Raw genomic sequence first — 23,395 nt, 5'->3', positions numbered from 1 at the left:
CTGGTGAATACATTGACCTTGGAAGTGCAAGCTTGTAGTCAGGACTTGTAAATCTGTAGAGATACCTTGTAAAGTCACTGTTTAAACTTTTTCTGGTTGTTAAGGGCTTCTGCGGAAGTTATTTGCTAATGTCCCCATCCAGGAAATGTGCAGTCAAATAATGCATAACCTATCATTTTTAAAAAAAAATATGATTATTTTCAAGCCCATGATATAACTACTCTTTGCTTTGCACAGTGGAACAAACAGAGCATGAAATTAAATGTCACATATTAAATTTGCTGATTTAACCCCCCCCTTTTTTTTTTCTTGTTTTGCCTTTGGAGTGGTCAGTTTTATTGTTAGCAGAGTCCATAGTAAATCCTTGTTTAGTGCAATTCGGAAAACAAACTTAATACAAAAAGGAATGGATTCAGGTAGTACTTTGAAAAATAATAGTTCTGAAGTAAAAGAACGGGTGGTGTACAGAGAGAGAGTGATGGTCTGATTGTTTGTTGCAGTGTCTTTTCATGAATAGTGAAGCTACAACCAGGGTGATGTGCAGCTTTGTAATATAGCACTTGATAAACAAGCGAAGATAATATTTGGTGACTTCAGTCCTGTTGCCTGGCCCACCTGAAGAGCAAGATGTGGTGAGGTTCCCCAGGGTGGTGATTTGATTTGTCCTCTGGTGGAGGGAGCTTTTCAGAAACAATCTCTTCCATGAGATTTCCTCTCCCTTTTTCTTTTTTTTCTAAATGATTTGCCACACATTTTCAAGTATTATCTACGTAGTTTAAGAGACTTCATAAAATATATTGTTATAGGATTGGCCTGGTGGGTCGGGGGGTTGGTTGGTTGGTATGGATGAAGTCTGTGGGTACCCTTCAAACCTGTAATTCTTTGTCTGCAGAGATGGAATTTGTAGTAAAAGAACCTGCTGAATTGATCAAATCAGCTCCTTTGCTAGGGTAATGGGTTCATATCAAGTCTGTCAAGTACCTGATCTACATGTCGGAAGACTTGGTCAAAAGCAGATGCATTGCCATAGGAACAACTGGGGTAGGCATCCCCCCTCCCAATCCTAGGGCCAGGAGGTAGCCTGGATGTTTTTAATCTGAACTGGGAGCTAGAAAGAGTCTCACTGTCTGAGCTGAATCCAAAGCAGTTATGACTTTGAGGAGCCTCCCTAGAAGCCTAGTGGAGGAAGCAAGATCTGCTGAGGTGTGTGAGCCCTTCCATTTCATGCTCAGGTTGTATCTATGTGTAATCAGGGCTGTGGAGTCGGTATGTCAAACCCTGGACTCCAACTCCGACTCCTCTATTTTTCTACTGTCCAACTCCGACTCCGTCTCCTTCATAAATGGCAAATGTATATTAATGTATTAATATTAATATTAAAATTAAAATATTAATTTTATTTTGAAGTCGGAGTCAGTACATTTCTACCGACTCCAACTCCGACTCCACCCAAAATTGCTTCCGACTCCACAGCCCTGTGTGTAATAAAACCATATATTGTAAAGACACCACAGTCTCTGCTGACCTTCATTCCAAGGAAGCCAAATCCTGGGTAAGTGCTGGAACCGCTGGAAGTCTCTTACCGCTCAGAGATTGGGGTGCACGCAACAGTGTATAGCCTGTTAAAGGGTTGGGGGATCTTTTTTGGCCTGTGGGGTGCATTCCAGTGGTGGGGAGGACCAGAGACAAAAGGCTGAGCAATTAATGCAAAATTTACCTTTGTATAGTAGGCTAGTTTCTACACATTCACACATCCAGACAAGCAAGAGGGTTCATTTGAGTTCAATTACACATTCCAGGTAGGCAAAAAAAAAAGGGTGTGAAGCAGAGCCAGTGAAGGGTGTGGCCTGAGGACAGTCTTAGGGCCAGACAGAGTCCTGGAGGGCCACATTTGGCCCCTAGGTCCGAGGTGCCCCTCCCTGGGCTATTAGAAGATCATAATGAGCGTAAAATTTGGGCACATTATCGTACTGATTTGTTTACTTTGTATTTTGATTATTTGTATTTTACAGGTGAGAAGTTTTCCCCTCAGAAAGTTATATATCCAAATAAGTTGGGAATAAAGACCAATCTGTGCTGTTTGTTGGCTATGTCTTGCAGCTGTGTTTGATGTGTATGGGTGGGCCCCACAGGGTTCCAGTACAACCCTCCCCTCCCCTTACCCTATGCAGTGTGCCCCGGTCTTCCAAACACGCTGCAACTCAGGCAAACCATTCCAAGACCGGCTAAGGCCCTTCTACCCTTTATGCCCGCTGTGGGGAACCTTGGGCCCTCTGTGGCTGAACTACAGCTCTCATGATCTCTGGCTGTTGGCCATGTTTGCATTAGCTGGTGGAAGTTGTAGTTCGGCAACACCTGGAGGGCCAAAGGTTCCCCACCCCTGCTTTATGCTTAACCTTCCTGGTGCCTGTTCTTCCTTAGATCTCTGCTGAGGATCATAGGAACCTGAATCATACCAGGTCAGGCTGTCTGCCTAGTCAGTGACATGGGGCAGAACATGTTCCAAACCAGAATTTTGGAAAAATTTCCGTTGCGCAAGTTCATTAGTTAACAATGAATGGATGCCAGTATTAGGCAACCTTAGCAGTTTCAAAGTTGCAATTCTCGGATTGTCATTTGGTGATATGGAACTGGGCCTTGTCGGTGAGAGTACCTACCCTTTGGAAAGCCCTCCCTTGGGTAATTTGCTAGCCAGCGGAGACAGTAATGACTCTCCTCTTTCAACAGACCTTTTAAGTAGATACCTTTATGCCAGTCTGCATCTGTATTGGAATTATATATTGTATTGGAAATGTATTGGAATTGGTCCCAGGCTATGGTCTGAAGGCACATGAAGCCACCACCTTGCTGAAGCTAAGCAGGTCTGGGTCTGGTCAGTGCCTGGATGGGAGACCGCCTGGGAACCACATGTATGCTGCCTTCGGTTCCATGGTGAAAGAAAGGCGGGTATAAATGTAACAAATAATAAAGTATGTTTAAGATGTTTTTAATGTTGCATCACTTGTTTGCTGCCCTGGGCTGCTTTTGGGAGGAAGGGTGGGATATAAACTTAAAAAAATAAATAATCAGCTCTTAAGAACTCATGTGCTTCCCCAAGCTTTCCTGGACTCTGACTATACTCAACTCTGTTTTATTTGCGAGATGCAGTTGCATTTTGTTTTTCTCTTGTTTTTCAAACGTTTTATTGACTGTTGTTTGCATTTTTATTGGTTTATATACAAACCACTTACAGATTTTTACTATATTAAGTGGTATACATTTTGAAGAAATAAATATCATTGTGACTGGCCCAATTTCTGGTATAGAGTTGAAACAGCAGCAACAGGGAGACTCCAGAGGCAGCTGGGCTTCCTCTTTGGGAAGAGGGCAGTTGTCCCATTTATCTTGGAATCAGCTGGCCCATTTACTGCATGGCCTATTTGATTATACAAGAGTTGGTATCTTTTTTAAAGTTTGGGGGAGGCAAAAGCAACCCCTGCCAGTACAGATAAGGCAGACATTCAAATCCCTTGTGTTCATCTAATGTAAGGATGCACTTTAGGTCTAGCAGACATTGGACCCTTGGATCCTAAGCGGGCCATTTTCTTTGTTTCCCATCTACTTAAAAACAGCCACATAGGTGCTTTTAAAATGGCAGCTATTTTTAACTTAAGCAGACAAGATTCCCCTAAGAGGGAGTGAATCGATGTTGCTTTTATTTTTAAAAAAAGAAGGCGGCATATGCCCTTGAGGAGGAGGAGGACTGAACAGCATAAACCTGTCCCCAGACAAGGGTTTAAAGAGTCCTTCAATCCCATAAGTGGCTTCTAATATGTAGTCTTGACACTTCAGCAGTAATTTAGCACTAGGAACATATTTACACTTAAGGTATGAAGTTTTAGCCCTCTCTTCTTGTAAAAGGTTGCTAATGGATTGTATATTTAAACATTAATAGCTACTGTACTTGATTCTTTTGTAATTGATGTCTTCATGGGGGGGGGTTAGCTTACACGTGCTAATCAACTCCTGGACTTATTACAGGGGTAAAGGCCCTCTTAGGGTGGTGATTGTATCAGAGCACTGATCAACTGGAAGCTTTGTGAGATCAGATCATCCCTATTCTGGTTACTGCTAGTCCATGTGGACTAACATCAGTGCCTGCTCCAGGATTTTGGGGACGTATACGTACATTTGCAAACCAGAGAATGAACTCTCTCTCTCTCTCTCTCTCTCTCTCTCTCTCACTCACTCACTCACCTACCTCACTCTCTCTCTCTCTCTCTCTCTCTCTCACACACACACACACACACTACACACCCTACTCTATTGGCTACAATGGAATGTTTCTTTCAAGCCCAATTTACGCAAGAGGAGGGAACCCTGTGGATGCCAGGGAAGGTCTCTGCAGGCATGTGAGTGCATGCAGGTACCATATTGGCAACCCCTGTTTTGTGTAAAGTGCTCTGTGTAAAGTGAGGATGGCAGCACTTTTGGAGCAGGGGGCTCTTTGCTTAGGCAGGAGGCAACAGCTCCAGCAGCGCTGCACTAAGAGGAAGGAGAAGCTGAAAATAAGGAAGCTAATCCCCCCCCCAAGAATCAATATGATAAGCCGAACCCTGTGGACATTAAGTCTGGGCACAGCTGTCTGAAACTACTCAGGTCTGAACATAAGAAGAGCCTGCTGAATCAGTCCAGTGGCCCATCTAGTCCAGCTTCCTGTTCTCACAGAGGCCAACCAGGTGCCTGGGGGAAGCCCGCAAGCAGGACCTGAGTGCAAGAGCATTTTCCCCTCCTGCAATTTCAAGAAACTTGTATTTGGAAGCATACTTCCTCCGCCTATGGAGGCAGAGCATAGCCATGACAGCTAGTAGCCATTGATAGGCTTTTGTTCAGAGCTTGGAAAAGTTACTTTTTTGAACTACAACTCCCATCAGCCCAATCCAGTGGCCATGTTAGCTGGGGCTGATGGGAGCTGTAGTTCAAAAAAAGTAACTTTTCCAAGCTCTGCTTTTGTTGTTGTTGTTGTTATGTGCCTTCAAGTCGATTTCAACTTATGGCAACCCTATGAATCAACGACCTTAAATAGCATCTGTTACACAGCACCTGGCTCAGATCTTGTAAGTTCAAGTCTGTGGCTCCCTTTATGGAATCAATCCATCTCTTGTTTGGCCTTCCTCTTTTTCTACTCCCTTCTATTTTCTCGGCATTATTGTCTTTTCTAGTAAATCGTGTCATTACGTGTCCAAATTATTATGTGTCCAAATCATTACATGTCCAAAGTATGATAACCTCATGTAACTTCTATATTGGCTTTGTGCTGCTGCTGCTGCTATGTTTCTATTGTTTATGCTGTTTTTAACACATTTTAATTTGACATTTAATTAATTAATTAATTAAGATGAAATTAATATCCTGCCCTTCCTCCCAAAAAGAGCCCAGGCGGACATTTGATATGCTTTATTATTTTTAACTGTTTAATGTTGTTTGGTTAGCCACACTGGGAGCTGAAATCCTGAAGGGTGGATATATATTGAAAAATAAAATAAGGAATGCAAAAGAGACTGATTACAAGATGATGGAATGATAACAAACGACTCAGTGGGAGTTCAGCTTCTATAAGGTGTAAGCACAAGCACATCTCTCCCAGACAATTTACCTGTAAAGCAAGAAAGACAATGAGTGAAAATCAGTTCCATCCAAAGCACTTCCCTTAAATGGACAAATTTATGTTTCTTTTTATTATGCTTTATTCATTACCTTTCTGTTTACTTTATATCTTACATGGATGAGTATTACTTTTTTCTTGGTTTTGTAATTAACTGTAAGCTACAAAATAGAGCAATAAAAAAAAAGATAAGAGACATTCAATAGATCAGCCTCCATCAACCTGGTACCCTACAGATGTTAGACTACAACTCCCATCAGCCCCAGCCAGCCGGCCAATAGTCAGGAATGAAGGGAGTTGTACTCCAAAATATTTCTAGGGCACCAGGTTGGTGAGGGCTGCATTAGATCCGTGCTAGTTCAAATTAGTTGCTGCAAATATGTGTCCGTACTTGAGTTTGTTGATCACCTACAGCTGTGTGGGATCAAACCCCCCCCACAAACCCCCACCCTACACGGAACTTCACTTTTGGGAGATGTAGCCTTACGGCTTCACAGACTCTCTCTTAGACACTTGCAGTAACAGTTTGATAGACTCTGGCAGTTCCAGCGACCCTTCCAAGTTTTAATCAAGGTGTGATGAGAATTTTGCTGTTGGCTCTTCACTTACAGGCTGTTTGAAGTGTATTCCAGTGTGTTTTAAGGCATATTCATTTTTGCTCTGAAAGGCTGTTGTGCAAGTCTCATTCCTCTCCTGGCTTTCTTCTTTTATACATTTGTTTTCCTTCCTGTTTTCCCTCATCATCTTATTTTTCTTCTTTGATCCATGCCTTTTTCAAAGTGTACTGTCTTCAGTTCTGCCCTTATTACTTCTTCAAAACTACCCTGATGATTTTGCTTCTTAGACAAGATTTTCATTCATTCAATCATCATTTTCACCTGTTCCTGCTGAGTCTAGGGGTAGGGAAGCTGCCTTATACCAGGTCAGCTTATTTGTCTATGTAGCCCATTAATGTCCATTTTGCATGGCAATGTCTCTCCAGTGGTCTTTTCCATCACTTGCTACCTGGTCCTTTCAATCCCTCGAGATGGCAAGGACTGAACCTGGGATTTTTCTGCATGTGAGTAATGCAGAAAGATTTTTCTGCCAGTGAATAAAAATGACAAGAGTTAGGTTCCATCTTGAGGCATTTCCCCTTCTTTCTTTCAGGAAGGAATGGCTCTTCTAACATGCTGCCACAAATAAGTGCTTCATCTAAAACGGGTGGGGAAAATGTGGCCCTCTAGATGTTGTAGGACTGCAACTCCCATCAGCCCTACCCAGCATGGCTAATGGTAAGGGATGATGGGAGTTGTACTTCTACAACATCTGGAACGAGAACCATAGGTTCTCCATCCCTGATCTACAGTACAAACAAGAGTGAGTGCTTTTTTCTTTAAAACTATTGTTATATATGATAATTATTCCAAGTTTAAATCAACTGACTAATGAAACTAAAACTCATGCAATTAATCAGCTAAGGTTTCTTTATTGTGACAGGCTTAACAACATGTTCCGTAAACATGTGGCCAAATTGTTATTTCTTGCCTATTTTAGAAAGGCAACGAACTACAAAAAGGTTGACTAGGGTGGTGGTCTGAGGAAAACCCTTCTCAGTGACCTCTTCCTAGTAGAGTGTCCAGCAGTTCATACCCACAGTTCAGATTATCTGATTCTTATTCTCTATGAGGGGGTCAGATTGTTTCAGCTCCCTGCAAAAGTGTCTGAAGAATAGAATGCTCCCCAGAATGCAGAAGTTGCCAAATAGTTTTGGCCTAGAATGTGTGAAAGATACAAAGGCTATTAACATTAATGTAATTAGATCCCCAAAGGCAGCATTTTCAGAATCCATTGTTGGGTTTGTCGAGGTGGGGTCATCACATTTACTTTCCAGTTTAAAGAGCGTTAATTGAGATGGCATGACATGTTAAGTGAGTATCCAAATTGTTATCTGAATTATCTCTGATATTTCCCCACCTGCCACTAAACTCTGAAATATCTCTGGTACCTGGGCTTGTAAGTGCTGATTTGTTAATTGCCAGCCATATGGAAAAGTGTCAGAATAATATCACTTCTCTGTGCAAGGAGGGATGACTGCAGCTACAAAAACTCTTGATCAGCCTTCCAGATGTTTCTGGACTAAAACTCCCATTAGCCCCAGCCAGCAAATACTGGCTGGTCTAGAGCATTAGTGTCCTGGTACAAGGCAAGGCATAGAATAAATGACAGTGTCCAAAGTGAGAGAAAACGACCTTCTCTAAGCGTCCTTCCCTTGTTCTGCCTTTCCAGTCTAATATTGTGAAACTGACCAAGCCAGTGGCACTGTGGACCCAGCAGGATGTGTGCAAGTGGTTGAAGAAACACTGTCCGAATCAGTATCAAATCTACAGTGAGTCATTCAAACAGCATGACATAACTGGTAAAGTATGAAATATAAAGACCTATTTCACTTTTTATGTGTGTGCTTGTTTCATTTCTCTTGCTGCTACCTTTGAATAACCTGTTTTCCAGGTGGACACAGTTTGATAAAATGTGTATTTAATTATTCGTCTGATGTTGAGCAATATGAGGTCAGGAGGGAATAATTAGCTTGTGCAGCCACATTATTTCAAGGAACGATCAGCAGAAAATATACTGATAAAGGACTGTGGTTTTTAATTGGCATCTTTTTTTATATATGCCCACGTTAGGGGGCTGCCTTAAGGCTAAAAGTAGTTTTCCGGGCCCAATTCAAGGTGTTGGTGTTAACCTTTAAATCCCTATACGGTTTCGGTCCGGTTTAATCTGAAGGAGCACCTCCAGCGTCACCAACTATGCCGCCCGACAAGATCAGCCACGCAGGGCCTTCTCTCAATCCCACCAACAAAAGTGGCTAGTTTGGTGGGGACTAGAGAGAGGGCTTTTTCGGTGGCGGCCCCCACTCTCTGGAATTCCCTCCCGTTCAATCTTCGACATGCCCCTTCCCTGGATACCTTCCGCCGAGCCTTAAAAACTTGGCTGTTTGGTCAGGCCTTTGGGACTATTGGGATGGGCTAATTATATACTCAATGCCCGTTGCTATGTATTACATTTGCTGCTATTTGTCACTGTTGATTATTTGCATTTTATTGTATTTACTGTAATTACTGTATTATTGTATTTTATTGAATTTGTTATGTATGCCGCCTAGAGTGGCTTCGGCCAGATAGGCGGCCTAAAAATTATATTATTATTATTATTATTATTATTATTATAAGTGAAAGGAACAAACAAAACAGATTCTGCTCTAATGTCATAGCTTTACAGGAGTGGGGGGTCACAGCTCAATGGAAGAACACATGCTTTCTATATAGATGCTGCTGGCCAAACCTGGTGGTGTCTGGAGGTTAGATACAAGTCTTTGGGAGCATGTATTGCTCTCCTCAAAGAGGGGGCAAGCATTAGGAATCTAAATTCAGGTCACATTAAAATCGGAACCAAAGACAAAAAAGTTCTGGCTTGCTTCCCAACCGAATGCCTAGTCTCACATATCACCTTCTCTCTTACTTTCAAATCAGGAGTGACTAAACCTTTTTGGCCCAAGAGAGTGGGCAAGAAGTGTGTTGCATGCATGCATGCGCACATAAGACACACACACACAGCCATGCTCAATCTAATGACTAGAGAGGGGGCAATTTGCACCCCCAGTCAGGGCACTGTGTTATTCCCCCCACCTTCATTTTGCCACAATTGCTAGAATTGGTGGGGTCTTGGTGGTGGGAGCAGGAGAAATAGCTTTGGGGTGCAGATCAGGCCCCCAAACTGCAAATTAGCCACTCTGGGTTTAAACCACACTAATTTGGTTAGACCTGCTGGTGGTGGTGATAGTGCTCTAACCACAGTTAAAGGGAAGGGTGTTGCATTCCATCCCCCCCTTGTTTTTGGCATAGTGCATCAGGACTCAAGTGGCCTGGTGGGCCCTTGGGAAATATAGCTTTCCCATGGCTACACAGTCATTGGAGCCTTCAGTCCCGGCATGTTGCTTTGTAGTGCTCCAGGTGCTAGAGAGGGGAGGGAGATGCACTTCCCTTCTCCCCTGTCTCTCTATGTGGCCTATTGATTGCTGCTGCCGCTGCTGGCCTAGCCAGGTAGATGTGGTTTTAAAATGAAGTGGTTTGGAGAGATTGGAATATTGGTGATATGGAGGAGGTCTGGGTGGAATAGAAGGAGGGGGCTCATGGAAGTGGAGGGTTGTTGGGTTTTTTAAACAAAATGCAGATTGCTTTGTATTCCACTTTGGGAGAAATGGCTCTGTTTTCCCCTGGGCCAATTTGATGCACCTATGCCTGTGTAGAAGATCCCAGGTTCCATTTCCAGCACCCCTAGTGATAAGGGTCTTGGGTAGCAGGACTAGAAAGATCTCCTACCTGAGGCCTTGAAGAACCACTAACAGTTGGAGGTGAGAGGACTAGGCTAGATGAACCTGGGGTCTAACTTGGTATAAGGTAGTTTCATACGTTCGTACAGCCACAGCAAGGGAATAAATATGACTGTGTTGTTGTCTTTTCTGGGATACCAGCAGTGACTATTTTCATTCTCTCTCTCTCTCCTTTTTTCTGAGTTCAGAACTTTTGATATACATCTAGTTCAGTCCTAGACCTTCCACTTTCAGAATACATCAATAAATGCTAAAATTCTCTGACTAAATTTGTGCACATTTGCCAGTTTGGCATGATGTATCCTGCATGAGGAAAGAGCTGTGCAGAGCTGCGTACACGCATGCATGCACACATACACCCACCCACCTTGAGCATTGCAGGAAATCCTGCTTAGTCCTCCTTTCAGGTTATGAAATTTTACTTGTCTGCTTAAGAACTACTTTTGTAAACAAAAGGTACACTTCAATCTGAAGTACAATGAAGAAAAATTAGCCAAACAACACTTACGCGTTGCCTGTGCGTGTTTACTGAATGGAGCAATAAGTCCAATGTGACTTTCTCTGTCATAAGCAGTTTAGGGAAGACCCAAGGCAAGATTCTTTGGTCATTCACTTCAGTTACACAGACAGACACACACACACACACACACACACACACACACACAGAGTTTGGAAGTGATGCTTACCTATGTAATTCCACAAGAACCGAGGAATGTATTAAGATTGCAAATTGAACTGACTTTTTTTTTTTAAAGGCCCAACAGGGACCTGTGCTCAGTTCTTTCTAGGATTTACAGAATGCTGAGGGTGTCAGTTAAATGAGGAGGGGGAGAGGAATATAGCGGAGTGGGAAGAGAGAGAGTGACCTGCTTGAGCCCCTCACAGTTCATAGTATCCTGTGGGAGGAAATTGCAGTCGGGGGAAGTGCATCTTGAAGCTAAAAACCTTCCGTTTACCATATTATACTGCATGAGTTTTTAAGAGGGAAGGGGCACTCTTCCATTTTTGAACCCCCCACCCCAAAAAAATCCTATTATGCAGTGAGGCATTCATGTTTGAGGCTGGAAGTCAGCCCTAAACCTAAGCACCTTTAGCACTCATGCTATGGCATCTTTAGCAGGTGTGAGGAACCCTCCAGATGTTGCTGAACAACAGCTGTCATCTTCCCTGGCCATTGGCCATGCTTGGGAATTGTAGTTCAGCAACATCTGGAAGGCTAAAGGTTCTCCACACCTGGTCTATAGGATGGCAGCAGAAGGCTTCTGACGGGTGGAAACGAAAAACTGTGTTCTTCCCTGCCCCTCCCTTGTCCTGAAACCCTCTCTTCTCCTCCCTTGCAAGTGCTAAGCAGTGCTACAAGGCTCCTGTTTCAGGCTAGTTGGAGTCCTGAACAGGAGCATTCCTGTTAGGGGTAGGGGTACATTTCAACCTTTATTTGCTTGTTTAATTGTGTTTGGAAGAGTATATAAATAAAAAAAATCCCAACAGTTATGTAGAAACACAGCACAAAACATTTATTAATAATATTCAAATAAAACCAGCAGAATAACAAGTCTGTATAACTAGATTGCATATCCAGATGGGCTTGCTAAAAGAAAAACATTTTTAACAGGCGACTGAAATGGTACAACAAGGGGGTTCCAAATTACAAGTGCTGCCACCCTGAAAGATGATATTTGGTCCCTCCTCACTTGTGTACACTCACTCACCTGCTACCAAACACCTTGATGTCTTACTTCATTATAAACAAAGTTCTGTTTCCCGTTGTTTTAACAACATCAGCAAAGGCAGTGGCTGGGATTCAAAGAGTCCCGTGCACACACCTCAAACACCAGGGCATTTTGCTGCTTAAGGCGAAGGACAAGATGGTGACCCTTCCACATTCCACCTGCAGAAGCCGACTGGACCGGCAGATGAATCTTATTTAATCACTGGCAACAAGACAGCATTTTCACAACTAAGGAATCAGGCTAGTTGAGGGGACCAGGGCAGGCCATGTGACATGCATAGCTTTGTCTTCCAGACAAGGAGAATGGCTGGGGGCTTGGGAGGAACACCCAAGGGGCTGCTGCCTGAGTCAGTTGCGTCGCTGTGTCTAATGGCAGTGCCGGTTCTTTGAAATGCTTCTGCAAGCTCACAGGACTTTTCTGACTCTCATTCTGGCTCTGTCCACTTTCACTGTTTTGGATGCTGTATCAGAGAGTCCCCAATCCATGTAGAGTTGCTTCTCAGGTTACATGGGAAGCTACTACAAGAAGGGCATCCTGGCCAATATCAGCTCATTATTATGAACACAACGATAACACTGGGCCTTGTATCGCTAGGTTTTAATAAGTAATTTTAATAGATTATAAGCCAGATGCTTAACCTTTAGCTAATTAAAAAGATTAAATCCCTTCTACCACCAAGTAAGAATTTAATATCAAAGATTTGAGTTACGCAAATTAGCAAATGAAAAATGAGCATCCCAGCAGACATCCCACATACATAGAGATGCACTTAAATAAAGTCCTGCATCCATATTGTGGCAAATGCAAACATTAAATGGCCAGCAGAAGTAGCTGACAGCATCGTTTGATACTTGCTGGAGCCCATGGGACAGTGTGCAGCCGTTCTCATTTAACATGGGGCACACAGGAAGGTGGAAGGTGGTATGAATAACTGGTAGATGTAGTACAGGCTGCAGGCTTTGGCAAGACACAGGAGCCCCAAGAACCTCATTGTGGGGGGCCCACTCCTCTCCACCATGGTCGCCATTATCTGCTCCTCCTCCTCCCCCCCATTTATGCCACCCACCTGCCTTCTGTGGAGAAAACCAGGATACCTGAAATATCATCTTACGCCTTATATACCCAGTCGATCACTCACTACACTGTGCAGGTGAGGGCCTCCTGCAGATACCATCTTATCAGGGGGTCTGTTCCTCACAAAATTGGTGGACTTTTAGTGCAGTGGAACCTACCCTTTGGAATTCCCCCCCTTTAAATATTAGACAAGCTCCATCTCTGTTATCTTTTCAGCGCCTACTTAAGATCTTCCTCTTTCAACAAGCCTTTTAGGTAGAGACCTTATCCCAGTCAGTCTGTTCTAAAGATGTTTTGTTTTAATAAGTTTTTAGAGATGTTTTGTTTTATTATGTTTTAAAGTGTTTTTAGGAGGTAACATTATGCATGGCATGGATAAAGTGGATAGAGGAAAGTTTTTCTCCCTCTCTTGTATCTTAGGGATATCTAATGAAGCTGAATGTTGGAAGGTTCAGGACAGACAAAAGAAAGTACTTCTTCATGTATTGCATAGTTAAACTATGGAATTCACTCCCACAAGAGGAAATGATGGCCACCAACTTGGATGGCTTTAAAGGAGGATTAGACAAATTGATGGAGAATATGAATGGCTACTAGCCATGATGGCTCCATGGTTGGAAGCAGCATGTTTCTGAATACCACTTGTTGGAAACTGCAGGAGGGGAGAATACACTTGTGCTCAGGTCCTGCTTGTGGGCTTCCCATATGCATCTGGTTAGCCTCTGTGGGAACAGGATGCTGGACTAGATGGGCCACTGGTCTCATCCAGCAGGCTCTTATGTTCTTTTGGAGGGCACTAACTTGGTTTATCAGCTTAGGTTTATAATTAGAAGAGAAACATTAGTGCCCTTAGGCTTCCACAATTTCACTTGCTGCGACGAGTGTGCTACTATCTTCTGGTGAGCGTGATGACAACCAGCCTGCCTTCCACCCTTGGAGCTACAGAGATGGGCAGGGAACATCCCAGCTATTGCATGTTGATCTCTGTTTCCTTCCCAGCTTTAAGCTTGGAAGGAATGTTGAGAGTTGTTTGGCTGCTGTGTTACCAAGGCACCCAGAGCACCTTGGCTGTGTACTGGAAATTGCCTCTGTTTCCTTTTCCTACAGGGGGCTTCCTCACCCCAGAGGGCCACGTCAGTTTGTGGTTGCCCCAGTTGTGTCTTTGCTTCCAAGACCAACCTGTGGATCTCTGAATGCCATGTTTGTTCACCTTCTGTTAATTACGGCAGGTGCTAGATTGCATAGGAGTGCATGAAGAAGTGCTGTGTTAACCGTGCTGCAGAAGGCAGCTTCTGCCACTTGAAGGTCTCTGGAGCAGGGTAACATTCTGGCTCATACATCATGAGAAATAAATAAAATAATGAGAAGCTCCTGCTGTGCCCACCCACAAGTGAGGCTATCCACTGCATTTTTGCATGATACCAGCTTTCACTGGAAATGGGAATTTTTTACAGCTTCTGCTCATTAGATGGGACTGGATCATTTAATCACTCCCAATGCAGGCTTGCAGGGTCTTCAGGTAGGTTGCATGGTGCACTCCTAGATGACTCCCTGCACTGCCAGCTTCCAAATTGGACAGACTCAGAACAGTGGGAATGGTATAGTCCCTGCTTGCATGCAGAAGGCTTCAGATTCAATCCTCTCATCTCCAGTTACAAGGATCAGGTAGCAGATGATGGAGTGACCTCTGCTTGGGGTCCTCAAGAACCATTGCCAGTCAGAGTAGACTACACGGGGTTAGATGACCAAACAGTCTGACCTGGTATAAGGCAGCATCTTGTGTTCTTAGTGACTCAGGCAGGCACAGGTGGGCTGCTCTCTGGGCAGGTAATGCTGACTCTTTTGCGCTCAAAACAGACCTTCCACTTGAGAGCAAGAACCTTGTTCTTTTTAGGCACATCTTTCCTCTCAGTTTGTGTGTGTGTGTGTGTGTGTGTGTTTTAAAAAATCTCAAAAGGGAATACTTCTATAAAATCATGGGAAAGCTGGTGTTAATTTGGCTGTGCTTCCGCTCCATTGTTACAAAGCATGAGCAAAACCTAACTGGAAAATCTGAGTAGGATTAGCATGTCCTTTTGAATTATACCCCAGGCAGGCTTATCCTATTTTTCCCCCGGATTCCATAACATGACTTCTTATGGTTCATCTGTAGTGGAGGGAGTAGCAGAACCAGGTTACACATTTTAAGATCAAGAATTTAAAGCAATGTGAAAATCTAATCTGCAAAAGCATTTTTTAAAAATAAAAATAACCAGCACAACAGATAAAAACAAATAGCTAAAAGGAGCAAGATAGCAGTATTGGCATTTGGGCATTTTGAAAGGTCTGGATAAACAAAGAGGCTTGTTGCTTGCTGCCTAATTGTGCACCTGGCACTTCTCCTTCAGGGCTACTACTGGTGAAAGGCCCTTTTCCTAACCTCCAGGACTCCCCACCATCAGAGAAGGGACTCAGCTGATTATCCTACTAATAGGACAGGCTCACATGGAAGAAAGTGGTGCCTTTGGTGTGCCTGTCCCAATTTGTATAAGGCTTTAAACAGGAGCGGGGAACCTGTCGCCCTCCAGAACTTGTGGGACTACAAAACTCCTGTCTTCACAACATGCTGGCTGGGGCTGAAGAGAGTCCAATTTCTAGAGGGCTGCCAGTTCTCCAGCCCACTTTGAGGGTTAAACACACCACTCAGATACAGAGCAGCAGCCAGTTTTAAACCTGGCAAAATGAGTTCTGTCCACATGTCTTTGGTCTGGCTGTTGCATTTTGGATCAATTGCAATTTCCAGCAAGATTTCAAAAGAACCCTTTGCACAGTACACTGGGTTACTGACACAGATGTTCCCACTGCATGAATAACGGTGGGCCAGGCTATCATTTATTTAATAATAAATGAAAATGAAATGAAATGAAATCTCTGTCCAGTGCATGAATAACAGTGGGCCAGGCTATTTCTATCCAGAGCTTGGAAAAGTTACTTTTTTGAACTACAACTCCCAACAGCCCAATCCAGTGGCCATGCTGGCTGGGGCTGATGGGAGTTGTAGTTCAAAAAAGTAACTTTTCCAAGCTCTGTTTCTATTCATGGTGGGGTTGCAGTTGATGCACTTGTCTTGACAAGCGGACGGCAGTTCATGCCATTTGAGATAAGAATGCATCTAGCACTCCCAAACCTGATACTTTATGGGGAGTGCAACCCTACCCAGAACAGGGTGAATTCAGGGAGCTTCTCTATCAGCTCTTCCTCCTCTCTCCATTATAACTTGATTGATTGGGTTTATTTATATGCCACCTTTCCACAGTGACCTGTGCCCAAAGTGGCTTACAACAAACACTCAGAATAAAAGCACTGAGGTAGGGGAGAGAAGTCAGTTCACAAAACATAGCAATAAATTCAAATAAGACAAAAACAAACAATTTAGCAAGCATAAAACAAATTCAATATTACAAAAGAAATAATATAGACTTAATCTTGACAAGTTGCTTCTTCACCTGCCCTAACTTTGATGAAAGAGGTATTTCTTGTTATGGGAAAGCTCAAATGGCGGTGGTGAAACACCAGGAGCAGATTTGTTGTTGAATTCCCCCCCCCACTAAACTTTCAAACTGCTCTTTAAAATCAGGGATGCTCACCATCAAGTGTTTATACCAGGAATGGCTAACCTGTCATCCCCACCCCCAGTTGCTATTGGACAACAGCCTCCATCAGGGCTGGATTAAGCTGAGGAGGGTCCCTAGGCTGATTGGTGTTTGGGGGCCCCTTCTCCTCTTAGGCATGCATGCGTGCCATCAACCAAGATGGCGGCAGAGGCTTCAGCCCCTTAGGGAAACCTCGGCCGCCATCTTGATTGATGGCAAACCGCAAAAAACAGCGGAGAAAAAGGTAAGTGAAGCGGGAGGATGGCGGGCGGTTCGGAAGCTCTTGTCCCGCGATCCACGGCTCCTGTCCTGCTTCTGCGGATCGCGGAAGGAGAGCGGAGGGCCCTCTATAGCTCCAGGGGCCCTTGGGCCAGTGCCCCACGGGCCCCCAAGAGCTCCGGGCCCCTAGGCTTCAGCCTACTAAGCCTAACGGATAATCCGGCCCTGGCCTCCATCACTCCCAGCCAGCGTGTCAGGGTCAGGGGTGGTGAGAGTTGCAGCCCAGAAACATCTGGAGGCCACAAGCTAGCCACCTCCAATTGACGCTGTGTTGGCCAGAGCATGCCGCTGTCAAGAATGTGTCACCTACAACTGATCTCTCACTTAGTCCTTGGCAGAGGGCCCTCCAGTCAACCACCTCCTACAACAGTGGGTCTCCAGCCAGAAACTTATCTGCCGGCAGCAGCAAACCATTCTGAGCCACCAGCTTAAGTGTCCCTTAACGCACCAGACATAACATCATCCTGCAGCATTGTGGGAAATCTAACGGGGCAGTTGCAGACACATCCGTCCATGCCTCAGAGTACTGTAATCGGGGCCAGGAGGGAAACTTTATGAATATGACTATTTGTTTATATCATAAGGTTAAAACTGTTAACACCACCAGTCAATGAACAATTATAACAATTCATGAACAGTTAAAATACCCCCTGATGACTCAGTCTAAACCTATGGCAAAACCTACTTAGCAACGGTGGATTTGCAAATTAGTAAACAAACAGTATCAGTTAACTGTTGCTAATTGAACAGCATTTTCTCTTGCAGGTTTTTTGTCTAGAATGTATGAAGGGCAGGCTAGAAATCTTTTTAAATAAATAAAAGCGAAATAAAAGATTAATTAGATGCCAGAGTAGAGGCTGGGAACCTTTTTCAGCCTGAGAGCCACATTCCTTTCTGGACAACCTTCTTGGGCCACTTCTGTGCTGGGCAGGATCAGAGGCAAAAGTAGATGGAGAAAGAAACATAAACTTTATTGTTGTATAGCAGGCTAGTTTCTACTCACAAACACACCCTCCCCTCCCCTCTATTCTCCACATAGGCAGGCATGATCAGATTTCAAGAACACAGGCAAAAACACTCAAGGAAGATGTGGAGCAGGACCTGTGAGGGGTCCGGTCTGGGGAGAGTCCTGAGGACCAGGCAGAGAGGTCTGGAGGGCCTTATTTGGCCCCCAGATCTGAGGTTCCCCACCCCTGTTCTGGAGGGATAGCCAGTCTATTCCTGCTCATCCTGATCGCAGAATCCTGAGGCATTGCAAGAGTCTTTGGACAAGGCATTAGCACCAGTTGACACTGCTGAGGCTCCAGGGACGTGACAACTGCTTGAGGCTAGCAGGTGCTAACGCAAGGAAGCCACCTCAAAGGGCTACCTCTAGGCCAGATTAGACGCCTTCAGCTAGGGAATAGCTCAAGGCATCTCTATACATTAAACAGCAGAAACAGTTGTTGCATATACACTGTTGGTATTGGTCTTTATTACTTTGACATGTTTTTACCCATAATTCCATTCTTTCCCCATATTAATTTCTGTGTTGAAAGAAATCCTCTGAAAATACCTATTTAAATGCATGTTTTGCAATGTCTGCAGTACAAAGAATGGTATAGCAACATTCTGAGAAGGGCAAATTATGATGGCTAGCTGCTGTCTGATCCACACATTAGTCCAAGAGCTCTTGATCTGTTCATTTTGTATCAAAATTTGTAAATTTATTTATGTATTACATTTATATCCCACCTTTCTTTCAATGAGCTCAAGGTGGCACACATGCTTCTCCTCCTCCCTCATGTTATCCTCACAACAACCCTGTGAGGTAGGTTAGGCTGAGAGATGGTGACTGGCCTAGTGAGCTTCATGGCCGAGTGGGGATTTGAACCCTGATCTTCCAAGTCCTAAACCGACTTTCTAACCACTACACTACACTGGCCCTCAAGCATCAAGTATCCCTATATGCCAGTGTTCCCCGATGCACTTGCATCAAATGTGGACAATGCAGATTCATATTTAAATAGCTATGCATACACATCTTAGAACCTGTGCCCAATTAGGCCAAGCTTGAATGAGCTAGTGCAGATCTTCCATGTCACCTCACAACATCTCTGGAGCTATGCTTTTCACTGAAGTCAATTCACACATTTGAGTGATCAAGTGATGTGCTTTTATAGATGAACTAGGCTGAAGGGAAGGGGGAAAAGCTTGTTGCCCCCCCCCATCACAATTTCCCATAAAGATGCTTTTGGGGACATGTAGTAACGTTTGGTTCCTCAAGGGGGAGCTTTCACACAAACTACTCTGCCGTCTTCAATTGTGTGTCTGTACTGGGATCCTGGAGAGCCAGTGTGGCATAGTGGTTAAGGTGTTGGACTACAACCTGGGAGACTAGGGTTCGAATCCCCACATAGCCATGAAGCTCACTGGGTGACCTTGGGCCAGTCACTGCCTCATGAAAACCCTATTCATAGGGTCGCCATAAGTCGGAATCGACTTGAAGGCAGTACACAGTGAAGTGCAATACTGGGATCCTGCCTGTGAGAATGAATTGAAATTATTCAGAGAGCTATGTTTTTTTTTTTTTATCAACACGACTATAAAAAATTTTTGTGTTCCAATCAAGAGACAAGTTTTAATGCATTTGCCATTGTAGTTATGTTTGCTTAGTTTTTGGTCACTTCCATGTACATCCTGTCCCAGTTTATTTTAACTTGCAATTATTTTGCTAGAAAACACTGTTGTAAATCTAAACGTTTCTGGCAGGGAGCGAAAGAGTTAAACTGTCCCTCCTCACTCCACCAGTCCAGAAGTTGCTCAAGCTCTGTGCCTCTCCCCCATGCCACTGCTATTATTATCACTATCCTCGTCAAGCATGTTAATTGTCTTTGCAAAGTTCTCCGACTGGTTTTTAAAATAGTTTTTTTTAAAAAAAAATTGTGCACAGAAAGAAAGATTCTAAGGGGGAAAGGGGGCACACAGTTCCCCCACCCCCGGCGGTAATCACCAATGATCGTCTCTTTGTTGTGGAATAGTTGTAGCTCCTAAACAGCTCCTTGAAATGTAACAGGGAGGAAGTATCAGATGGGGAGTCTCTACAATCTAGAAAAAACAAAAACCCATTGTGCAGTTAAATAGAATCCTTTGCCTTAATAGTTGAAAGGCAGGCTCTGCAAATGTGCCAGTTCAGTTGGAAAAGAAAATGCTGTGGAAAGGGCAATGTGTTCGGCACAGAGGGCAGCACTAGAATATTTTGTCATAATGTTTTCAAGCTTTTCTGCCTTCATGGTGGCTAAAAGTTGTTTAATGAAAGGTGTGATTTCTGGAGGTTGTAACAAAAACTCATAACTATAAAGGACATAGTTTATATAGCAGTCTTCCCCAAACTAGTGCCTTCCAGATATTTTGGACTACAACTCCCATCAGCCCCAGCCAGCACAGCTGTGTGTGTGTGTACATATTACAATTCTGGTGTATGCACATTTTGTCTTGTTTTTACTGTTGTGGAGAACTAACTCCTAAAGTTCTGGGCCATATAATCATAGAATAGTAGAGTTGGAAGGGGCCTATAAGGCCATCAAGTCCAACCCCCTGCTCAATGCAGGAATCCAACTTAAAGCATACCCCACAGGCGGTTGTCCAGCTGCTTCTTAAATGCCTCCAGTGTTGAAGAGCCTACTTAAGGAGTTGCCACAGAGAATATCCTCTCCCAGGCCACCACCCCCTGGATGTCTGAGGGTGGTAGAATGACCAAGAAGGCCATCTCTGCTTATCTTAACACCTGATAGGGTTTGTAGGGAAAGAGGCTGATCAGCTCCTACAAGGTCCATTGTTTGAGTCTGCATGTGTTATAGTTAACGAAGCGAGCACCTCCCAGGACAAGGACACGCTGGTGGGATCATGGAATCGTAGAGCTGGAAGGGGCCTACGAGGCCATCGAGTCCAATGACAAACTGAACAATATGGTTGAGGCTTCAAAAACTTCATAGAATAGTAGAGTTGGCAGGGGCCTATAAGGCCATCAAGTCCAACCCCCTGCTCAATGCATGAATCCAAATCATAGCATTCCCGACAGATGGCTGTCCAGCTGCCTCTTGAATGCCTCCAGTGTCAGAGAGCCCACTACCTCTCTAAGTAATTGGTTCCATTGTCAAAGTTAGGACTTTTTGTATTTTTAAATAAATGTTTTTAAAGATGTTTTAAAAGGGGTAGGCCTAGAAGTAGGCATTGTGAGAGCAGGGGCACAGGATATAAATTCAGAAGAGCAAAATTACCACAGGCCTAACCACAAGTGCCAAAGACACTTGAAGAGAGACGCTGCTTACAAGTGCCTGTACGCTAATGCTAGGAGCCTGCGAACCAAGATGGGAGAACTGGAGTGCTTGGTCTTAGAGAAGAGCATTGATATAGTGAGCATAACGGAGACCTGGTGGAATGGAGAAAACCAGTGGGATACGGTTATCCCTGGATATAAACTATATCGGAAGGACAGGGAAGGACGTATTGGTGGCGGAGTCGCTCTATACTTGAAAGAAGGCATTGAATCCAGCAAGCTCGAGACCCCAAAAGAGGCAGACTCCTCCACAGAATCGTTGTGGGTGGTGATACCATGCCCCAGGAGGGACTTAATACTGGGAACGATCTATCGTCCCCCTGATCAAAATGCTCAGGGAGACCTTGAGATGAGATATGAAATTGAGGAAGCATCCAAACTAGGAAATGTGGTAGTAATGGGTGACTTCAACTACCCGGACATAGACTGGCTGCATATGTGTTCCAGTCATGACAAAGAAGCAAAGTTTCTAGATATTCTAAATGACTATTCCCTAGACCAGTTGGTCATGGAACCGACCAGAGGGACGGCAACCCTGGACTTAATCCTCAGTGGGGACCGGGACCTGGTGCAAGATGTAAGTGTTGTTGAACTGATTGGGAGGAGTGACCACAGTGCTATTAAATTAAACATACATGTAACTGGCCAATTGCCAAGAAAATCCAACATGGTCACATTTGACTTCAAAAGAGGAAACTTCACAAAAATGAGGGGATTGGTAAAAAGAAAGCTGAAAAACAAAGTCCAGAGGGTCACATCACTCGAAACTGCTTGGAAGTTGTTTAAAAACACTATATTAGAAGCTCAACTGGAGTGCATACTGCAGATCAGAAAAGGTACTGCCAGGGCCAAGAAGATGCCAGCATGGTTAACAAGCAAAGTCAAGGAAGCTCTTAGAGGGAAAAAGTCTTCCTTCAAAAAATGGAAGTCTTGTCCAAATGAAGAAAATAAAAAAGAACACAAACTCTGGCAAAAGAAATGCAAGAAGACAATAAGGGATGCTAAAAAAGAATTTGAGGAGCACATTGCTAAGAACATAAAAACCAACAACAAAAAATTCTATAAATACATTCAAAGCAGGAGACCATCTAGGGAGACAATTGGATCCTTGGATGATAAGGGAGTCAAAGGTGTCCTAAAGAACGATAAGGAGATTGCAGAGAAGCTAAATGAATTCTTTGCATCTGTCTTCACAGTGGAAGATATAGGGCAGATCCCTGAACCTGAACTAACATTTGCAGGAAGGGATTCTGAGGAACTGAGACAAATAGTGGTAACGAGAGAGGAAGTTCTAAGCTTAATGGACAATATAAAAACTGACAAATCACCGGGCCCGAATGGCATCTACCCGAGAGTTCTCAAAGAACTCAAATGTGAAATTGCTGATCTGCTAACTAAAATATGTAACTTGTCCCTCGGGTCCTCCTCCGTGCCTGAGGACTGGAAAGTGGCAAATGTAACGCCAATCTTCAAAAAGGGATCCAGGGGGGATCCCGGAAATTACAGGCCAGTTAGCTTAACTTCTGTCCCTGGAAAACTGGTAGAAAGTATTATTAAAGCTAGATTAACTAAGCACATAGAAGAACAAGCCTTGCTGAAGCAGAGCCAGCATGGCTTCTGCAAGGGAAAGTCCTGTCTCAGTAACCTATTAGAATTCTTTGAGAGTGTCAACAAGCATATAGATAGAGGTGATCCAGTGGACATAGTGTACTTAGACTTTCAAAAAGCGTTTGACAAGGTACCTCACCAAAGGCTTCTGAGGAAGCTTAGCAGTCATGGAATAAGAGGAGAGGTCCTCTTGTGGATAAGGAATTGGTTAAGAAGCAGAAAGCAGAGAGTAGGAATAAATGGACAGTTTTCCCAATGGAGGGCTGTAGAAAGTGGAGTCCCTCAAGGATCGGTATTGGGACCTGTACTTTTCAACTTGTTCATTAATGCCCTAGAATTAGGAGTGAGCAGTGAAGTGGCCAAGTTTGCGGATGACCCTAAATTGTTCAGGGTTGTTAAAACAAAAAGGGATTGCGAAGAGCTCCAAAAAGATCTCTCCAAACTGAGTGAATGGGCAGAAAAATGGCAAATGCAATTCAATATAAACAAGTGTAAAATTATGCATATTGGAGCAAAAAATCTTAATTTCACATATACGCTCATGGGGTCTGAACTGGCGGTGACCGACCAGGAGAGAGTCCTCGGGGTTGTAGTGGACAGCACGATGAAAATGTCGACCCAGTGTGCGGCAGCTGTGAAAAAGGCAAATTCCATGCTAGCGATAATTAGGAAAGGTATTGAAAATAAAACAGCCGATATCATAATGCCATTGTATGAATCTATGGTGCGGCCGCA

The 23,395-nt window shown here is 43.8% G+C and overlaps 1 protein-coding gene across 11 annotated transcripts in view; it reads left to right on the top strand.

Moving 5' to 3' along the window:
• SAMD12 (sterile alpha motif domain containing 12) overlaps nucleotides 1-23,395 on the top strand; it is a 321,606-nt gene that overhangs the window by 72,231 nt on the left and 225,980 nt on the right. For 8 of the 11 annotated variants that reach the window (XR_009759921.1, XM_061605598.1, XM_061605538.1 and 5 more), the window contains exon 3: nucleotides 7,913-8,042. The exons of 2 other annotated variants lie outside the window; for them this stretch is intronic. Coding sequence is in view for 8 of the 9 variants with exons in the window: in XM_061605598.1 (XP_061461582.1) it covers nucleotides 7,913-8,042 (130 nt within the window). In the remaining variant the exon portion in view is untranslated. The remainder of the gene's footprint in view (nucleotides 1-7,912; nucleotides 8,043-23,395) is intronic. One more of the 11 variants, XM_061605551.1, reaches the window with a different exon arrangement.

This window comes from Rhineura floridana, chromosome 1 (genome assembly GCF_030035675.1).
Source record: "Rhineura floridana isolate rRhiFlo1 chromosome 1, rRhiFlo1.hap2, whole genome shotgun sequence".
Classification (NCBI taxonomy): domain Eukaryota; kingdom Metazoa; phylum Chordata; class Lepidosauria; order Squamata; family Rhineuridae; genus Rhineura; species Rhineura floridana.
Note: the sequence above shows the minus strand (reverse complement) of the source record. Positions and strands in the feature narration are given on the sequence as shown.